Genomic DNA, 15553 nt, shown 5'->3' with positions numbered 1-15553 from the left:
AGGAAAATATTAACAGCATTTGTTTTTGTTTGAAAATGTGAAAAACTGTTGGCATCATCAGTGATTTGATCGATATATTTTTTTTTCTTTCTTTTTTTTTTTTTTTTTTCTTACGGTCCGACCGACGGACGCTCATTTTGAAACTCATTTACTATGCCAATGTCATCATAACTGGTTATAAATGTTACTGCTTGTTATGGCGCTCCATGACACTACATAATGTTCAGTCGACTCATCTTTATGGCAGTGTTTCACTGATATCTGTACAATGCATACCTACCTGTTTGATTATATTCAGACTTTGGGTCAGTGTGGGGGAATGAGGCCTAAAACCTGCTTGATTTATATATTGTATCACTAATAAAATGATAAATGTTTAAAAGGTCACTATGGTGTTCTCACAGGGTGGACTGCTTTCACTTTTGGATTGGCTTATTGGACGTTGTGATGCCGGCTTTTTTGCCTCTCTTCCCTGCTTCTTTGCTGTGACAGGATCCATGTCAAGTTTTTGGACAGAGTCTGGAAGGTGTACACTGAAACTGCTTAAATATACACACCTGAGATACTGAATTTTTTTGTTGGTTTAAACCAGTTCTCGATTTCACTCTACTGTACCTACCTACACCAAGATATCGCCCTGATGCTTTTTTGGTACTTTTAAGATACATATTTCATTTTTGTTGAAGGACCAGTGCTTTCTGGAACTGACAGTCTTTATCCTACCTGATGTTTATCCTTTCAGATATGTGATCATTATTCACCCTTTCCTTGTTAAAAAGAGCTTATTGAGAGAAAAAATAAAGCAGTTGTGCTTTTTCAAAACCTTTGTCTGCTGAATTTGTATCACTGTCATGTTCGATAATGCAGAGATGATTGTTAGATGATTATTCTCATAATCTAGATCATGAAAGTCAGTTGTTTTCATTATGGGAGGTGTAGACTTCCACTTGAGAAAGCAAAATAATGGCAAATGACTAGATGAGCAGTGGAAGAATGGTCTTACACCTCTGAAGCCGTTCCTGAGCGAGTATGCTACCTCTCCATCAACGGAGAAACAAAACTTTCATCCATAAAAGCCAGTTATATCACCCTCGATATTTAATTATTTGTCTAACCATGTCCGTAAAGAACTGTAGATAATGTAACATACTTTGTGGACTCACGGTAACCGAGCCTCAGAAATGATTCAGGAGCCACTCCCCAAGAGGTACATTTATGATGACGTCAGAAATGTTGGATTCCAAGGATTTTTCACTGACAAAGGGGGCTTGCCAACACCACGGAGGTTTTTTCCAACACTTTTGTTCCGCTACAATAAAACAACGGACATTAGACGAACGAGATCAAATAAAAGGTAACCAGTTTATGTCAAACTTTTATGTACATCAAGGTTCGGTAGAAGTTAGTCTTGTCTTGGAAGTTTTGTTTGTTTTACAGCCTCCGTGCGCAAGTGTCAGGTTTCACTTTTCTGTAGCTGGATTGTGCAGTTACCCGGAATTACTGTTTTAAAAACAGTCCTCTAACTTGTATTTAATGACTTCGATTTATTAGGAATGACTTTGAACGCATACACTTTGGAGAGGCACAATTCGCCCCCTCCCGTGAATCATGAACACTTTAACGTGGCAGTCAGCTCTTTTGTAACCTGAGAATTTAGGGGCTGCAGTGTGTGAACAATGTTGGCTCAGGAACAGTAGGGCTAGGTCTATGCAAGTTCAGTATATTTTATCACATAGATAAATACAAAGAAAACAGATTTGTAATGGCCACTCCATTTCAGACACGATGTAACAATACTGTAACAATGTTGATTACCTGATTCATTTTAGATAACATGATAATGTTGTTTTGTCAATCTATTCCAGGATGTCAGGTAAAGGGGGAGTCAGGCCAGATGAAGGTCTGATGATGATGCAGGAGCTTGACGACCGTCTGAAGGAGCAGATTGATAAACTGGAGCATGTCCGACTCTCTGCCACTGAGCTCAAGGACAACCTGACTGGGGTTTGTTTAACACGTCACCCCACCATAGGCAGTGCGTAATTCTCACACACTTTGAACAAATCTGAGCCAGGAGTACTTTCCACTGTATTGGTTAATATGGAGTTTTGGAACTATTAGCCTATAATTGTAATATGATTGTAATGTGTTTTAACGTCCTTCCAGAACCACGGTGATCTAAGCCAGTCAATTGCTGAGCACATGGACTGGCTGAGTAGTCTGTCAGAGCGAGTGGAGACCCTCCAGATGAACACTTCCGTATTTGTTCAGGTAAGAGACAACTGCCTCTTTACTATCTGTCCTCTGAGAGGCCCTAATGTAACATCCCTTTGATTTGAACGGAAAGCGGTGTTTGATATTGTACACAGGCTATGGAATATACATTTTGTCCGCTGTTTACACATCAGTTAAATTCCAAAAGATCCTGTCAGGAAAACAATTGTGATGTTCTCTCTCTCTCGCTGTCTTTTGCATTTAGGAATCAGAGTAACTGTATGTTACGTGAGTATGCTTTTCTAACATAAGGTGTTTGGTTGTGTTCTGCAGATGAACCCGAAGCCTCGTACCTGGGGTGGGAAGCAGGGGGGCTCTAGACATGGCCCCCGCTGGGGCCGCCTCCACTTGGCCGACGATGCCCAATCAGAGTATGGCTGGTCCCCCATCCGCACTCGACGCAACAGTGACGCCGCTTCTGAGATGTCCTGTGCCTGGTGACCTACCCACAGCTTGAACTAACAAACTACACTGCCGACCCAATGCTGCCAACTTAAACACACACGAGATGGAGCGTCCAAAGGATTGTGTGTGTGTGTTTAACACGTGAATCCCAGTCTATATATTGTATGGAGTCTTTTATAGTAATGAATCACAATAAGAATGTAAAGGAATCTATTAATTCACTCTGACTGCTGTAGTTGTCTCGAATTATTGCATATTTCACTGTAATGTTTTACTGTTGTGCTTTTATGTCATATATTGTGCAAAAAAGCAGTTAATTTTAATTCCTCAGTGTTCTTCTGTTGTGCTTCCATCATGTTGTCAAATAATATGTTTTGTCAATGTTACCCATACATTGATTTCATTGTGGCTGTCATGGTGGTAATTATTGTGATATACAGCTGTCATAAGAGCACAGCTGTCATAGTTTGCTCAGTGTGTCTTTTTCAGTCAAATAATGAACAAATTACTCCACCCCATTGTATGTCTGTTACATATGACATAGCTTGCAAGAGTAATGCATAGCAGCAAGGAAGGAAACTGTTATTACAAAGTACTTCAAAATACACAAAATGAAACGTGAATTAGCCTACAATGAAGCATAACTGCATACAGTACATTCGATTTCAGGGACTGTAACTGTTGATTACCTACGTTTTACAGTCTTTCCATTTTACAAACTTTTTAAGTTTTCTTGTACTTTATTCTGCAGTCCTACCAGCAGAGATCGCTGTTTGAATGTTATTGAGGTAAAAAAAGAAAAAGCTTTCGCACGCGTGGTGGGTGTCAGATCGATGAATGAATGTTTGTTGTGATCAGCACGCATAGCAAGAAAGAGACAATAGCCTTACAGTGTAATATATCGATTTGATACCCATATAGCTTTATTTTTGTACACATTATTACGGGTATCCGATAAACCCAATAAACCGTTGGAAACAATGGCAGAAAGCGACTGGGACACCGTCACTGTCTTGAGGAAGAAGGGTCCGACTGCGGCACAGGCCAAATCCAAGCAGGTAGATTAGCATTAGCATGTCAACAAGGGAAACAAGCTAGCTAAGTGGTCGGGATCTTGGAGGAAACATGCGGTTAATTCCAACCGTTGAGCCCAACGTTGGCTCCTACACTAGCAGACAAGATGGCTAGTAGATCCCGGGGATTTGAGACAGCCTGGAGGCCTTTCTCGCCTCCGACTGTACGGTAAAAAGATCAATGTCGACCGAAATAGCAATTTTATGATGTGCATTGTCACTTGGCTTAGTTACGGCGATGTATTGGGATTTTATGATAATTCTGTTGTGTTGTTAGAAGTAGGTAAACTAGCTAGCCTGCGTTTGGATCATTATGCAGGATCTCTGCGATGACGTTATTGTTTTGGTCCCGTTGAACCAACCCTCTTTGGTCGAACGCAAGCATGGTTTAGTAACGTGAAGTAACAGTCATTGTGAACTGCGTTGTTTTCAATATTGTACAGAGTAGCAAACATGTATCATCAAAGCAATGTTGGTGTGTGTTCAAATGACTTGGACTTGTCTAACGACCCTACTTGCTGACACCAGCTTACTTGTACATTCTCATGCCAGATGTCCACCAAGAACATTTTTGGTAGGTTGTGTGAGAAAACGTGTTCTTTATTTGAAGGAGAAGACAAACTACTTCTTACTTTTAGCTATTTATTTATATGTCAAAATTCTAGACTTGTACAAGGACCACTTTTGGCGAAGAAAATCACAGTCAGCAAGCTGTTAATCTGTAACCAACCTTCCAAAAATGGATGCATTCAAACAGTCAAACAAGGCATTTTACAGTAAACAGAATGATTGTGATTGGCTATTTGGTTGGGGAGGAGCCGCGGTTTAGACTTGGCTCTCCTCTCGTTGGTGTTTTAGGCTGGTCCCAGCCCCTGACACACGATCCGTTCCAGGTAGAGATATCGCCGGTCCGTTCCCTTTGAGGGACGAGTTGACCTGTTGAAGAAAACATACACCTACTCTGATTTGTCCTAGCCTAGTATTTTTCCATTACATCATTCTTGTGTTATGCATGTGTTGCAGCATCTATCTTGATGACCTGACCCTTACCTCTTCATGTATTAATCCAAGTACCATGGAACTAATGCTTGATTCATCTCATTTAATGCTTGATTCATCTCAACAGGCCATCACATTAGTAAATTTCAGATGATTAAAAAACATATAAATTCAATTGATTTGCATATGGAATATCAAATACAATTAGTAAATTTAATCACCCTAAATAAAGAACTGAATAGCTTTATTTACTCGTCTGCTATTGAGCATTATGATGCAACTGTTTTTATAAAAATAATTTCTAACAAAACCCTCCTTTCACACCTTTTAAGGTGTGAACCAAAAATAAATTGTTTTTTATATAAAAAAATCTCAACAAAACCCTCCTTTCACACCCCTTAAGGTGTGAACTAAACCTTTACCACAGGAGTCTTGGGTGTTGCGGTCTCAGGCTCTGCCTCCACCTGCCGTACCTGGTTAGACAAAACTCGAGACAAGTTAGTCAATGCATTAATGTAGTCATTGCAATTTATGTGCCAAATGTCTAAGGACGGCAGGTGGCCTCCATGTCTTGGAGGACCTGGCATTTGAGCGACCTGTCAACAACTCATGAGGTGTTAGATGTGTTTTGCTGTTTGATGAGTTCCTCATCAACATCAGTGCTAGGGGAAGTGCATCTAGCCATGTCAATCTGGTGTCGTGGCATACTGGTTGGGAATTTAGCCATTTTACTTCAGTGCTGGCTGTCTCTTTTTTACAGGGAGTGGCTTCCACCCACTTAGTGAGCCTATCTACCATTACTAGTAGGTATCTGTAGCCTTTCACTCTGTTGTCTGCACCCATATCTGATGTCCTTGAAAGGTGCGTCTGGTACTGGGAACTTTCCCATGGGACACTTGTAGACCATCTTTGGGTCGTGGTCATTGCATGTGTCACATTCTGTCACATAGTTTTCCACCATGCTGGTCATGTATGGATGAATTTTGATTTTAATCAAATTAGTGTCAATCACCGGCCTGTATAGATGGGGTCAAGCAGTAGTTCCAAAACTTGAACACTATATGGAGCTAATCAGTAATTGCTGAACATAAACATTAAATGGAGCTTAATCATTAATTACTGAACATGAACACTAGTTGGAGCTAATCAATAATTGCTAAACATGAACATTAAATGGAGCTAGTCAATAAAGCTGAACTTGAACACTAGATGAAGCCAAAACACTAGTTGCTCTGCTTTAAGGAAGTAACGAGACAAAGAAAACTTTTCAGGGTGGGGCCGGCCTCCCACTTACTGAACAACCACAACAACAGTAGAGCGAACGCTCGCACAATTTTTATAACAGTTTACACCAACATGTTTTCATCAGTATGTCACTTTCTTTTACTTTCAAACACAATTATTCTCCAAACGCTCTCACCTCCCTCAGCTTCAATGCTTTACTTACTCACACAACCTGGTCCCATACGCTCTCCACTCACAACAAGATTAACTCTAACACACAAGTCCTGATAAAACAATATAATTTATCAGGACTTTAACCTGAATGGGACTTTAACCCAAAACAAAAAATTTACAGGGACTTTAACCCTGAGGGCCTCTAACCCAGAACAATAGAATTTACAGGGACTTTAACCCTGAGGGCCTCCAACCCAGAACAATAGAATTTACAGGGACTCTAACCCTGAGGGCCTCCAACCCAGAACAATAGAATTTACAGGGACTCTAACCCTGAGGGCCTCCAACCCAGAACAATAGAATTTACAGGGACTTTAACCCTGAGGGCCTCCAACCCAGAACAATAGAATTTACAGGGACTTTAACCCTGAGGGCCTCCAACCCAGAACAATAGAATTTACAGGGACTTTAACCCTGAGGGCCTCCAACCCAGAACAATAGAATTTACAGGGACTCTAACCCTGAGGGCCTCCAACCCAGAACAATAGAATTTACAGGGACTCTAACCCTGAGGGCCTCCAACCCAGAACAATAGAATTTACAGGGACTTTAACCCTGAGGGCCTCCAACCCATTTATCAGGACTTTAACCTGAAAGGACTTGAACCTAAAACAAAAAATTTACAGGGACTTTAACCCTGAGGGCCTCTAACCCATTTATCAGGACTTTAACCTGAAAGGACTTGAACCTAAAACAAAAAATTTACAGGGACTTTAACCCTGAGGGCCTCTAACCCATTTATCAGGACTTTAACCTGAAAGGACTTGAACCTAAAACAAAAAATTTACAGGGACTTTAACCCTGAGGGCCTCTAACCCATTTATCAGGACTTTAACCTGAAAGGACTTGAACCTAAAACAAAAAATTTACAGGGACTTTAACCCTGAGGGCCTCTAACCCATTTATCAGGACTTTAACCTGAAAGGACTTGAACCTAAAACAAAAAATTTACAGGGACTTTAACCCTGAGGGCCTCTAACCCATTTATCAGGACTTTAACCTGAAAGGACTTGAACCTAAAACAAAAAATTTACAGGGACTTTAACCCTGAGGGCCTCTAACCCATTTATCAGGACTTTAACCTGAAAGGACTTGAACCTAAAACAAAAAATTTACAGGGACTTTAACCCTGAGGGCCTCTAACCCATTTATCAGGACTTTAACCTGAAAGGACTTGAACCTAAAACAAAAATGTACAGGGACTTTAACCCTGAACAATAGAATTCTGACATATATTACTTTGATTGTTAAATTTTCATTAACGGTTTCATTACATATACATAGATTTGTAAATTTGGTAGTTGGTTTACTCTTACCTCCTCCACACTCACAGTCTACAGTATTCAAAGTTAACTATGCAGAATTCGGTTTATAACAACAGGTTTCTGCTTACCTTTTGTTTTTGGCGCCTCTGTGAGTGTTGAGGGGTTACAAGAAAACAACTCCGTCTGGCTTCCGTCTCCCGGACTTCGCCGTCGGTTCAATTCGGTCCAATTTCTTCTCTTCAAATCACGTCGGGGTCACCAAATTTGTGAGAAAACGTGTTCTTTATTTGAAGGAGAAGACAAACTACTTCTTACTTTTAGCTATTTATTTATATGTCAAAATTCTAGACTTGTACAAGGACCACTTTTGGCGAAGAAAATCACAGTCAGCAAGCTGTTAATCTGTAACCAACCTTCCAAAAATGGATGCATTCAAACAGTCAAACAAGGCATTTTACAGTAAACAGAATGATTGTGATTGGCTATTTGGTTGGGGAGGAGCCGCGGTTTAGACTTGGCTCTCCTCTCGTTGGTGTTTTAGGCTGGTCCCAGCCCCTGACACACGATCCGTTCCAGGTAGAGATATCGCCGGTCCGTTCCCTTTGAGGGACGAGTTGACCTGTTGAAGAAAACATACACCTACTCTGATTTGTCCTAGCCTAGTATTTTTCCATTACATCATTCTTGTGTTATGCATGTGTTGCAGCATCTATCTTGATGACCTGACCCTTACCTCTTCATGTATTAATCCAAGTACCATGGAACTAATGCTTGATTCATCTCATTTAATGCTTGATTCATCTCAACAGGCCATCACATTAGTAAATTTCAGATGATTAAAAAACATATAAATTCAATTGATTTGCATATGGAATATCAAATACAATTAGTAAATTTAATCACCCTAAATAAAGAACTGAATAGCTTTATTTACTCGTCTGCTATTGAGCATTATGATGCAACTGTTTTTATAAAAATAATTTCTAACAGTTGTTGTAGCTAACGTTCTGTAGGTCTCTTGGTGTGCTGCTGTGTAGGCTATCTTTCTTTCTTTTTAGGCTGTTGACTTAGCTACTTGACATAAGCAGCTATCTGTATAATGACAATTATTTAATGTTTACGCTGTATTGCGCCAGACAGCCTGCTTCATGCTATCCAGGGAAGATGAGAATCCCTGACTTATGAAATGTCACAATCAATAATATTGACTGTGCCTTGCTCTTTCTAGGCCATCACCGCAGCACAGAGACGCGGTGAAGATGTGGAGACATCTAAAAAATGTACGACATATTTTCTTATAAGCTCTATAGTTCACTAGCCCAGTGTCGCCTCCCTTCCATCATTATCACCTAATGCACCTCTCTTGTATGCCACATCTTGTCTTTCCAGGGTCTGCAGGTCAGAACAAGCAGCACATCGTGACCAAAAACACAGCCAAGCTGGACCGAGAGACAGAGGAGCTTCACCACCAGAGAGTCCCCCTGGAGGTGGGCAAGGTCATCCAGCAGGGCCGCCAGAACACTGGTTTGACCCAGAAAGACCTGGCCACTGTGAGTACAGTACTACCAACAAGTATGTGCCCTATATACAGCATGCCCCCTATAGGTGATAATAGGAATATATCTAACTTGGTGAGGACTGGCACATAGCAGTCCATACATCTGATAGAGAAAGACTTGATTGTATGTCAAAATTAGGATGCACCCTATATGTCTGTTCTATTTCTGCCCATTCTTTCAACCCTGCAGAACAGCACTTTCAGCAAAATGTCAAGTCACAGATGTTTTTTTTATATAATGTTGTCTCTTTTGGTTTTGTCTTCTAGAAAATCAACGAGAAGCCGCAGGTCATCGCTGATTATGAGTGTGGGAAAGCGATCCCCAACAACCAGGTCATGGGCAAGATAGAAAGAGCAATTGGTGAGAGCACCCACACTGACACTGTTAATGTTTAAACCCTGTGATTTTACCAGGGCTCATATCCCAGTGCTATGATGCCAGCTTGTTCATGTTAATGAGTGATAGAAAATCTGTCTGTCATCTTTTTCATCCTAAGGGTTGAAACTGCGTGGTAAGGATATTGGACTACCCCTGGAGGCCAAACCTAAGAAGAAATGAGGACAAAGCCTCGAAATCAGCCCTTCCCTTCCCCGTCTCCTGCCCTTTTCTCACCCCTGAGATCCGACCACCCCTCTCAACCTCTCCTTGTCTTCCCCCCTCCCCTCTCCTCTACCTGGGCTGATCTCACCAGTGTCCTGCTACAGGACCTGGTGCTCCACAACATAACTAGCTGCATACTGACATCAACAGCATAATCCGAAAAGTCTTCTTCTTAAAACACAGTGAATGAATGATTGAATGCATTGCAAAACTTGCGAACCCAAAGTACTGTGAAATTCTGGTGATTTTAGTTGTAGTTCTTTTCTGGTTTGCTTACTGCTTTCGCATGGAAACCTGTTGTACCTTTTTGGTTGAACCAAAAAGGTGAATTTCACCGTGACCATTTGGATCACTTTCATTGAATGTTTGTTAATTTCTCAGAGCATGTTGTTCTTTATTCATTCCTACTGAAGTGTTTCACGGCAGCCTTTTCACACACTTCGTGTATTGGGGTCAAAGTTCACTATGATATTGACCTGTCCTTTTGCTGTGACTTTCTTTTGATCTTAAAATAAAGTTTGGCAGTTTATGTGGGTGTGTGAATTTATGTCTCATTTCAACAAATAAACATTTTATTTTATTGAGGCTCAATATTCATATTCCAAAGATATATTAGATAAGGGGAGACTGAAACCCTTGATTTACACACAAAAATATTTGATTATTGAAACACATTGGAGTGGTGGAGGGGAAGGGGATCAAAATACAAACACTTGAAAAATAGAACACATAAGAACAAAAGTAGCAAAAAAATTATTCTAAAGCCCTCACTATGGAAGCTCTGTACAATGGTAGAATGTCCATCGTCAACCACACTGAGCCCTGAGAATCACGTACATTTCACTTTGAGACGGTCTCAGTACTTGATCGCTTCTACAGAGAGGTCAATGTTCAGCCAATAGTTTCCATTGAAAAACGCTCAGAGGCGAGCCCCTAGCACAGTGACAACAGCATGTTCCTGTCAACAGCTGGCTGATGTCTAATGAGGGATGATGAACCCCCAGTCAATAAAATGTCTGACAAAATATATTTCCAATATATTACTTTGCGTACCATGATTACACTGTACAGTTAGTTCATTGAAAAATGTATTAGGTTCACTTTGAAAGTGCCCTTCACAAAAGGATTTAATCTCATAGATTTCACAGACACCTGTTAGATGAACACTAGTTCAATCAGATGTAAACAATGGCTTCCATAGAAAAGTGTATTGCTGGATTGTGTACACCATGGTATGTACTCTCCGTCGTTATGACCATGCAAGAGGACAGTCAATGTAGTGTGGTTCTTTAGTGTGTTCCAGTGAAAACTTCTTGCACCGTGCAGCCGTGTTGAATGTCGGTTCTCCTCGTTTCTTGATTCTGTTTTTTCTCTCTTGGTTCTAGGTTCTCCTCTGTCGGTTCTCCTCTCTTGGTTCCCGTTTCACTCGGTTCTCCAGTCCTCACTGGATGAGACAGAGCTCTGTGCCATCCTGGTTGCGTGATTCTTCACTCCTGTCGGAGTATGTGTCTCTGAGACCCCTGCTGCCGTAAGCCCCCTCGACCTCTGCCCCCTGCTGCTCCTCCTCTGGGGGGAGCAGACTCTGTCTCAGCTCCATCAGAAGGTCACGGCCCTCACTGGACGGAAGGTTGCCCAGGTAGTACTGGGGAGCCAGCTCCACAAACCTAGAGGGGAGGAAAGGGGGGTTCGAATAACTAAATCTAGCTGATAAAAAAACAATTATGTTGAGGAAAGAGTAAACCAGACGTTGAAAATACAGTTTCTCCTCTCTTTCAAAACAGGTCTAAGGGTGGCCTAAAGAAGGTCTGAGGTAAACATTCAGTGGCGTTACTCACATGTGTGGGTGGACCTCAGAGGCGGTGCGGATGCAGTTGTCGTGGGAGATGGTGAAGTCGTGGTAGAGCACCCAGCTGGGCGGGTTGGGGCGTGGCCGGCGACACAGGTAGGAGGAGAAGGGGTGGAGGTGAGCTACGTGGCGATGGGTCAACAGGAGGTAGTTACCTGAGCCGTCTACATCATGAGCCACCTGAGAGAGAGGGGTGGGGTTAGGGGGGAGAGAAACACAAATACATGGAGAGAGAGAGAGAGAGAGAGGGGACAGAGAGGGGAGGAAAGGAGAAAGGGAGTTACTTTCAATTGAACTTTTAAACCAATAAAGAAGTGAACTTACTTGTGTGTTTGTGTATTCCATTTCCTTTACCTTGAGGAAGAACCCTGAAATGAGCGCACGCTTGATGTTAGTGCAGTTGTCTTGGCAACCAAAGGCAGGAGGCGAGACAGGCAACTCTATTCGCTGCATCACCTCCAGCAGCTCCGCCCTGATCACCACAGCCAATCGTAACGCAGAGGGGTTCAGGAAGTTTGTCGTACACCACGCCTCATCTTCATTGTCTAAAAGAGCAATGGAAAGCAGATTAATGTTCACGCTCATAAAACAGGTTTATTTATGTGTATACGATTGTGTGTGTGTGTGTGTGTGTGTGTGTAGACTCACGTTGTATGAAGGCATTATAAATGTTGATGAGGGTGAGGTGGTCTCCCTCTGTGTGCAGTAGGGTGCGTCGGTGAGTGGCTGCAGCCTCCTCTCTATTGGGTGGTGGCGTCACAAAGCAGGGGGGAGCTGTACACACACACACACACACACACACACACACACACACACACACACACACACACACACACACACACACACACACACACACACACACACACACACACACACACACACACACACTTATTTACCATGTGTAATTGAGTGCCATAGTCAGTGGATGATGTGGGTGTGTGTTTGGGTGTTTGTGTGTATGTCTAGGTATACGTGAGTGTTCACCTGTGAGCATGGCAGCGATGGTGAGCAGCTCATTGACACAGTCAAACTCGCAGGCTGCAATGAGTGCCTTGGCCAGTGGGGGCTCCAGAGGCAGCTCAGACATGATGATGCCCACTTCTGACAGGTTCCCGTCATCATCCAATGCTGCAAGGTAGTCCAGGTCCTCCAGGGCCTGCATCAGAGCCTCCGGAGCTGGGAGAGGGAAGGAACAGGGGGAAGGGACAGGAGGGAGGGAGGAGGAGATGAAAAGGGAGAGGGAGATAGGAAGGGAATAGGAGAGAGATGGAGTGACAGAAAAAAAGAGTGAGTTAGATGGGTTAGACAGATAGAGAGGGCGATGAAATATGAAATAAAATCACATATGCCAACATTACAGTGAACAGTTGGCTAGGTCCCACTTACCAGGTCTGTCCAGGAACTTGCACTGGCCCATGTCAGCGATGTCCAGCCTCTTGAGCAGCAGGACCAGGTGGCTAAGGTTGTCCTCCACCACCCCAGGGCACTGCGCCTCAGACATGACCTCCTCATACAGAGACTGGGGGTACAGACGCAAACACAGACCTGGAGGTAGAGAGAGGGGAGGGCCGACAGTCAGGAATACATAGTTAGGATAGTACTATAGGCTGATATGGGACCACCTCAAAGTACCTGGGAGTTCACTGTTGACCCTTTGAGTGCGCATATCCGCCTGGTGCCGGCTGATTGGCCGAAGGACCTGCGAGTCTGCTCTGATTTGAGGGTTGTAAACCTATGAGACAGGAAGGGCAGGAAGAGGAGGTTGAGGACGGCTATTGACTGTGATCGAATTTCCCCACGAGCATATCATATTAATATGCTCGTGTGGGCATATCACTTCTTATCAAGCAGTGTGCAGGTTTGCACAATGGGGCACAGTTACTGTATCAGCGTATATCAGGCAATAATTATACATTTAAGATAAATAGGAACTCACAGTTTTGAGTTGCAAGCCTGTGTCAATGACGTAGCGTATCCCAGACAGAGAGAAGGAGGCCTCCCCCAGGGTGTCTGTGAGAATGATCCTGCGTTTCACCCCCAGCCCCAACCCTGACCCTGACCCTAACCCTAACCCCTCCAGGCCTTCAGACCCCTCCGTGTCCCCCAAGGACGAGGCGTCCGGCTCGGGCTCGTAGACGCGCTGGGTGGCCCCCCCGAGGCCCGGGTGGAGGGACAGGACTCTGAGGGGACCCAGCTGAGGACTCAGAGCTACAGACTCCTTCTCCAACAGACAGGCACACTCCTCTATTTCCTGGAGAGAGGGAGGGAGGGAGGAAGGGAGGAAAGAGAGAGAGAGAGGGGGAATAAGGTTGAGAGAACATACTGTACTGTTCTATATTTGGCACTTGGACTTCTGGTCTGTCTTCTTGGTCTGTCTGTTGAACACAGCTCTAAGAAGAGTCAAGTAGATAGAAAGAAGCCATTTCAGTTCATGGAGTGCATGATAGCGATGCAACCTTCATGGACCTGTACAATGTTGTATAACTAAATAGAGTAAAACAAAAGACAAATGAAGACGAAATGGCACTAAAACCCTTCCCAAATAAATAGGGTCCAAGACCCAATTTAGACCTTCTCTTTCCTCTCTCTATTCTACCCCTCCCAGGCTTTCATCTTCTCTCTCCCTCCCTCCCTCTAGCAGCTGAGTGGGAGTGGTTATGGTAACCAGTTAAAGGGATGGCCACTTAAGAGATATTGCCAAGAAGACACATAAAGGGGAGTAGTGAAGGCAACACCCTTTCATCTTTTCCTCTCCCCCACCCTAGCCTCTCCGCCCTCCTGCCCTGGCAGAGTCTCAATATTTCTCGCCAGTCTTTTTAGGGACTTAACCATTGTGTTTCAAACTATTCAGTCCTTTCACGAGTTCAAATAAGAAGGGCCAAACAAGGATTTAGGAGACCAGAGAAATAATGTATTTGAGAGTGTTAGGACACAAAATCTGTGGCAATTTTCCTCATTCCTTATGACCCCATCTCACTCTCTCACATTCTCTCAAACGCACTCTCACACACAAGCTCTCTCACACACACACACACTCTCTCTCTCCATGTCCTTCTCTCCCTCCTTTCTTTACTCTCACCATTTATCCTTCACTCTATCTCTCTCCCCACACACATGGTTAGGGTTTGTGGGTTGAAACGTGGCAAACCCAGACAGATCTCCTCTGTGTCCTTGTTTACTCTCGTCTTCTCTGCCTGTGTCCTGTGGCTGTTCCACTGAGCCCTAGCTAACAATAGCTCTCCTGGAGTGCCCTCATTAATACAGTCCTGGACAGATCTCTGTCAAATAACCTGCTGGCACCAGTATACTGTGGTACCACAGCCCCAGCTCTGCCTTGAGGTCTGGAAACAAGAGCTGGGGGGGAGGCGAGGAGCACAGCCAGGTAAGGGTGTGGTGATGTTGACAAAGTGGGAGTCTGTGAAAGAGTGTGTGTGTGGTGTGTGGTGTGTGTGTGTGTGTGTGTGTGGTGTGTGTGTGTGTGTGTGTGTGTGGTGTGTGTGTGTGTGTGTGTGTGTGTGTGTGTGTGTGTGTGTGTGTGTGTGTTTGTGTGTAAAATGCAATGGCTGAATTAGGTGTGCGTGTGTGTGTGCTCAGAATTTGTCAACGAGGACACCTGAGAAACTGGTGCCATCAGCCGTGTCGTGTTACAGAGTGACCCTGTTCCACTGTCCCCAGGGGAAAGACAGCAATAGACAAGGAAAAATTATGGCAGATTTGCAAAACAAAGGCTAGCCAAAGCTTGGGGAAGTACCACAGAAATCAAACAAAATCAATCTTGCAAACCTGCACTCTCTAACCAACTGAGCCATTGACAGTCATCCCATCCACTACCATTCACCACCAGCAGCACTGGCCAGTGGCCATCTAAAGTAATGAGATTAGGCCCTTAAGACCTGGTTGTAGTCTAGGCTATATATTTAGTATATATCCTGTCTAGGCACTGGAGAAAAGGCTGGTTGTGTTTTTGTATATTCACCTGGGCACAAGGTAAAGCTGGCTGCGTATACACTCACCAAACACTTTATTAGGAACACCTGTACACCTTCTCATAGTGGAGGTGGTGTAATGGTGTGG

The 15553-nt window shown here is 43.4% G+C and overlaps 2 protein-coding genes across 2 annotated transcripts in view; one reads left to right on the top strand and one right to left on the bottom strand.

Annotated features, from left to right (window-relative positions):
* The first annotated feature begins 1237 nt into the window (after positions 1-1237).
* On the top strand, positions 1238-10215 carry LOC310804807 (endothelial differentiation-related factor 1 homolog). Its single transcript, XM_083670156.1, has 8 exons — positions 1238-1354; positions 1866-2004; positions 2167-2271; positions 2548-3737; positions 8703-8754; positions 8864-9024; positions 9300-9393; positions 9530-10215. The coding sequence occupies exons 4-8, from the start codon at positions 3660-3662 to the stop codon at positions 9589-9591; spliced, it is 447 nt and encodes a 148-aa protein (XP_083526282.1). The 5' UTR covers positions 1238-1354; positions 1866-2004; positions 2167-2271; positions 2548-3659; the 3' UTR covers positions 9592-10215.
* A 431-nt stretch (positions 10216-10646) lies between these two features.
* Positions 10647-15553, bottom strand: part of dqx1 (DEAQ box RNA-dependent ATPase 1) — an 8814-nt gene continuing 3907 nt past the window's right edge. Inside the window, exons 5-12 of the mRNA XM_083670155.1 lie at positions 13416-13730; positions 13112-13211; positions 12866-13024; positions 12464-12655; positions 12128-12253; positions 11834-12024; positions 11469-11659; positions 10647-11297 (exon numbers count right to left, since the gene is read on the bottom strand). Of these exons, the coding sequence (XP_083526281.1) occupies positions 11075-11297; positions 11469-11659; positions 11834-12024; positions 12128-12253; positions 12464-12655; positions 12866-13024; positions 13112-13211; positions 13416-13730 (1497 nt within the window). The 3' untranslated portion in view covers positions 10647-11074. The remainder of the gene's footprint in view (positions 11298-11468; positions 11660-11833; positions 12025-12127; positions 12254-12463; positions 12656-12865; positions 13025-13111; positions 13212-13415; positions 13731-15553) is intronic.

The sequence above is a fragment of the Argentina silus genome (assembly GCF_951799395.1).
Source record: "Argentina silus genome assembly, chromosome: 5".
Classification (NCBI taxonomy): domain Eukaryota; kingdom Metazoa; phylum Chordata; class Actinopteri; order Argentiniformes; family Argentinidae; genus Argentina; species Argentina silus.
Note: the sequence above shows the minus strand (reverse complement) of the source record. Positions and strands in the feature narration are given on the sequence as shown.